This window comes from Oryza glaberrima, chromosome 1 (assembly GCF_000147395.1).
Source record: "Oryza glaberrima chromosome 1, OglaRS2, whole genome shotgun sequence".
Classification (NCBI taxonomy): Eukaryota; Viridiplantae; Streptophyta; class Magnoliopsida; order Poales; family Poaceae; genus Oryza; species Oryza glaberrima.
The window spans coordinates 19685579-19691262 of record NC_068326.1 but is presented as its reverse complement, the minus strand read 5'-3'; the positions used below and the strand labels follow the sequence as shown (position 1 = coordinate 19691262).

The 5684-nt window shown below is 41.2% G+C and overlaps 1 protein-coding gene across 1 annotated transcript; it reads left to right on the top strand.

The window, feature by feature from the left end:
* Positions 1-2344: 2344 nt before the first annotated feature.
* Positions 2345-4431, top strand: LOC127760718 (sugar transport protein MST7). Its single transcript, XM_052285017.1, has 4 exons — positions 2345-2520; positions 2615-2937; positions 3068-3697; positions 3791-4431. Exons 1-4 carry the CDS (start codon positions 2391-2393, stop codon positions 4244-4246), a joined length of 1539 nt encoding a protein of 512 aa, XP_052140977.1. The 5' UTR covers positions 2345-2390; the 3' UTR covers positions 4247-4431.
* Positions 4432-5684: the final 1253 nt, after the last annotated feature.

Below are 5684 nucleotides of genomic sequence, written 5' to 3'. Positions count from 1 at the left end.
GGAAAAAAAAACAATGGATCCTATACAGCCCAAGCGTCTATCAATTTTATCTTGTGCGTTGAGTCTAACAGTTTTTAGAAGCGGTTCTTATTATAAATGACATTTTTTTTTCTCGTTTTGAGTCAGACGGTTTTCTCTAACTTTTTTTTTAGAAATGGCGTTTTTTCTCTCGTGTTGAGTAATAGAAACAACGGTTTTTTCTTGCGTTGAATCCGATTGTTTTTCGATCCTTTTTTTAGAAACAGTGTTTTTTTCATGATAGTTTTTCTAAAGCGGCTTGTTTTTAGAAACAGTGTTTTTTTCATGATAGTTTTTCTAAAGCGGCTTGTTTTTTAGAAACAGTGTTTTTTTCATGATAGTTTTTCTAAAGCGACTTGTTTTTTATAAACAGTGTTTTTTTCATGCAGGGTTTTCTCAAACCATTTTTCAGAAATGGCGCATTTCTTTCTGACATCTTTTTCCCAGCATGTTTTCTTTTTGCTTTTTTTTTCTCGCGTGTTTTTTTGCTTGCTGTCTCTTACATTTTTTTCTCGCGCGTTTTTTTGCTTGTTTTATTTTCTTTTTTCCAATACAGGAGAATAGACGACGAAACAAAAGTAGTGTAGGAGATGGAAAACAAATCGACAGATCCTATCCGACCTAAGCATCCATCAATTTAGTTTTTTTTCTCACAGTTTTTTCAGAGCATGCTTTTTTTTATATAAATGGTGTTTTACCTTTTTACTTGCGCGGTTTTTTCAAACCATTTTTTTTTAAAATAACGCGTTTTTTCTAACAGTTTTTTTTGCTCGCATGTTTTTTTAAGGACGATGGAAATATTTTTTTCTCGCGCGTTTGTTAAATTTTTTACAGACGACAAAAACCTTTTTTTAAGCATTTGTTTGCGCTTTTTTCTGACATTTTTTTCTCATGCGTTTTTTTTTGCTTTTTTATCAATTTTTTTTAAACCGTTTTTATTTTCTCGTGCATTTTTTCTGTTTAGTTCTAAGATGTAAACTTTTCTTTGTAAATATTTTGATTAGATTAGATTAGATATAGAGAATAGATATTTACGGACTACTAAAACAAATACGAATAGAAATCGGACTTTTTTCACCCTTTTTACTTTTTTTTTATTTTTTACAAACAGCTTTTTGTTGCCACTTTTTGAGGGAATCGGACGGATCTTTAGATGTTTTTTCGGTTTTTTAATTCTTTTCCGGACTTTTTTTTGTTTTTCGGCCACTTTTCTTTTTTATTCCGCCTTTTACAGATATCGTACTTTTTTTCCTTTTTTATGGGAAACGATCTACGGTTTTATTTTTTGTTTTTTTTTGCCACTTTTGAATCGGACTATTTTTGTTAGTTGTTTTTTTCGCTATTTTTTCTCCGTCTTTTTCCCCTTTTTAAGAGATCGGAACTTTTTTGCTCGGGGGATCGGACTTTTTTTTTTGTTTTTTTCGCTTTTCTTATTTAAACTGTATTTTTTTCTCGGACTTTTTTTCCCTTTTAAGGGATCGGATATTTTTTTCGCAGGGGAATCGGACTCTTTTTGTTTTGTTTTTTTTCGCTTTTTCTTATTTATTAAACGGACGAAGGAAACGTTTCTTAAAGTAGTAGTAGAGATAGATATTATTATTATTATTATTATTATTATTATTATTATTATTATAAGTAGTAGAGAAGATAGAGATAGAGAATCGGATTTTTTTAAAAAAAATTTCGCCCTTTTTTACCGCGTTGACGGAATCAGATTTGTTTTTCTTTTCCCTTATTTTCGCTTTTTATTGGATCGGACATGTTTGTTTTTTTCTTTTTTCCGCCCAGATTTTTTTTGCATCGGACTGATTTGGTTTTTTTTTTCTTCCGGTTTTTTCGACGGACGATGGAAGCACCTTTTATTTAAGTAGTAGAGAAGAGATAGAGAAGAATGTGCTTGTCAATTCTGGTGGGGTGGCGCTACTTGGATTCTTTGGTGGAACGATTACATGAAACTAGCGGTTCATTGATCTTCGTCCATCGTAATGGGGTTAGTGGGGTGGATTATGTTATCTCTACCATGTATATTTTAATTTGAAAAAATAATGGGTAGAAAAAACTATCAATTATACGTGACGAAACATTGAGATATATGTATTAGAGAGATTAGAATAAGCCAGGATTAATTAGATGTCCTCGTTAAGGATGAGGAAAAATGTAATAATTTGTACTACGCGGTAACCTATGAGAAGGATAAACTTAATCATAACCCAAATGACCTGAAGATATTTAATGTAAAATTTTATCTCTAATGATATCTTAACCGTTTTATAAGCCCTATATAAGCTGAAGCGAAGCCACACGTACCGTATCGACACAACTCCTTTCCCATCGATCTGATCTCCCGTGTCCCTTCTCTCGTTTCCCTGGCAATGGAGAACGCCGGCGCCGGCGATGGAGCGCCCAAGCACTACCCGGGCAAGATGACCATCTTCGTCTTCATCGCCTGCCTCGTCGCCTCCTCCGGCGGCCTCATCTTCGGCTACGACATCGGCATCTCCGGTAAGCAGCCGCCGCCGCCGCTCTTGCATATTCTTGATATACGATGTTACGTGCACTGACGATGCATCCATGGATTGATGGATTTGTTGTGCAGGTGGCGTGACGTCGATGGACCCGTTCCTGTCGCGGTTCTTCCCGTCGGTGTACGCCAAGGAGAAGGAGGTGGTGGACACGAACCAGTACTGCAAGTTCGACAGCGAGCCGCTCACGCTCTTCACCTCGTCGCTCTACCTCGCCGCGCTCATCGCTTCCCTATTCGCCTCCGTCATCACCCGCAAGTTAGGCCGCAAGATGACCATGCTCGGCGGCGGCTTCATCTTCCTCATCGGCGCCGTCCTCAACGGAGCCGCCGTCAACGTCGCCATGCTTATCATTGGCCGCATCTTGCTCGGCATCGGCGTCGGCTTCAGCATCCAGGTGATCATCACGCTGTGTTATACCAAACAGATCAATCTCGTTAACCTGTTACTTAATTGGATTCTTTTGATACAAAACATTCTTCAATCTGTTCATGCATGTTACACCTGTTTGTGGACGTTTGACGCAGGCTGTGCCGCTGTACCTGTCGGAGATGGCGCCGGCGAAGATGAGGGGCATGCTGAATATCATCTTCCAGCTCATGATCACCGTCGGCATCCTCTTCGCCAACCTCATCAACTACTTCACCGACAAGATCGCCGGCGGCTGGGGATGGCGCGTCAGCCTCGGCCTCGCCGCCGTCCCGGCCGTCATCATGACCGTCGGCTCCATCCTCCTCCCCGACACCCCCAACTCGCTCCTGTCCCGCGGCAAGGAGAACGAGACACGCACCATGCTCCGCCGCATCCGTGGCACCGAGGACATCGGCCCGGAGTACGACGACCTCGTCGCCGCCAGCGAGGCCACCAAGGCCATCGAGAACCCGTGGCGCACGCTCCTCGAGCGCCGGTACAGGCCGCAGCTGGTGATGTCGGTGCTGATCCCGACGCTGCAGCAGCTCACCGGCATCAACGTCGTCATGTTCTACGCGCCCGTGCTGTTCAAGACCATCGGATTCGGCGGCACGGCCTCGCTCATGTCCGCCGTCATCACCGGCCTCGTCAACATGTTCGCCACCTTCGTCTCCATCGCCACCGTCGACCGATTCGGCCGCCGCGTGCTCTTCATCCAGGGCGGCATCCAAATGATCATAGCGCAGGTACGTAACACACAAAACCCATCGATCAATTCGATCAGATACAAAATCAAACACACATAATTTAATTCGGATGATGATCTTGCATGCACACAGTTCATTCTTGGGACACTGATCGCCGTCAAGTTCGGGACGGCGGGCGTGGCGAACATCTCGCAGGGTTACGCCATCGTGGTGGTGCTGTTCATCTGCCTGTTCGTGTCGGCGTTCGCGTGGTCGTGGGGGCCCCTGGGGTGGCTGGTTCCCAGCGAGATCTTCCCGCTGGAGATCAGGTCGGCGGCGCAGAGCGTGGTGGTGGTGTTCAACATGGCCTTCACCTTCTTCATCGCGCAGATCTTCCTGATGATGCTGTGCCGCCTCAAGTTCGGGCTCTTCTTCTTCTTCGGCGCCATGGAGCTCATCATGACGGGGTTCGTCTTCGTCTTCCTGCCGGAGACGAAGGGGATCCCCATCGAGGAGATGGACAGGATCTGGGGGGAGCACTGGTACTGGAGCCGCTTCGTCGGCGCCGGCCGCAACCGGGTCATGCAGATGGCCTCCACCAACGTGTGATGAGTAGTGACTTACCATGTCACGTGTTCTATCTATCTTACAGCTCTAGTGCGGTTTTTGGTACATGCAGTAAATTTAATTAGAGTTTAGCTTGTGACAAGGACCGTCCGGTGTGTGAATTGCTGAGTAGTAGTAGTATTTTATATATTGGACTACTTTAATTTGATGAAGACACACGACTGCATTGTCTGTGCTTTCCCTTTACTATGATCAGAAATTTTGATCAATTTTGTGCTTTCCCTTTATGTTATTCTTTTTATTTATTTATTTGGGTATTATGAACTTCCCTAGATCTTCAGAATTTTGATCAAAGTACAATTTTGATCAATTTTGTGCTTTCCCTTTATGTTATTCTTTTTTATTTATTTGGGTATTATGAACCTGATTTATGAAAACTTTGCTAATCTGGCATAGGACAGCTTAACTCAAGTACGCCGAATATTTTATTAAGCACTAATTTTGGATTTAGGGCATACAGGAAAGAATTAAAAATATATATAAACCAAGAATCCAGATGCTTAAAAAAATTAAGCTTTCGGCGAATATTTCTAGTTACAACATCTTGATGATATTTCCAGCTACAACTTCTTGATTTCTATCTACAACTTTTTTATGGGAACAACCAAGAGCTATGTGGAGTTTCGTGGCGTGCACAATTGAGACTTCGAATGAGATCTTTAATGTTGTGCACAATAAGAACTTTTTACATTTGCTTAGATAGCTTTTTGTTTGTTAGCGCTCTAATATTATTCATCCATACACGAATATTTTCCAATCCATAATCATCAAGTTAGAACGATGTGACCATAACAATACTGGATACTAAAGAAAAAACACTAGGAGAACACAAAAAAAGGAACAATGGGTATATCAACAAATAAGTATATTGTATAACGACTTAATTTGTAGATCACCAAGCAGCAGGTATATATTATTTACTACATTCGTTCAGCAAAAATAGGGATATAATATTATTATTTATTACTAGTACATTCAGATTCAGCCAAATAAAGATATTTTTAGGGACCAGCCGGCGGGTCATTTCTTTTGCTACAGCTACCCTATCGTCATGTACACAGAACAGTAGAATACATCCTCACTCATTCCATCCCCAGCCTCCCAATTCCGTTAGAGCAGTAATAATTTACCCTAATGGCCAATTAAAGCAATTAACAACCCCATGGAAAATCATTACCTAACGGAAATTACATGTACGTGCAGATTTTTAGAACTTATCAAATGGTACCATGTTTTTCTCGCTTCAATTAATTGACAGCTGGTGATATTATTTTGAAACAAGATAAATACTCCTTCAAAATTATGCATGAATATAATGTAAAATAATTTGCCTGCCATATATATTGAACAGTTTTTTAAGGAATTTTACGGTCCTTGAGGAAAGTATCTTAAGGTATCTAAATTTTACGAGATTTGCTCA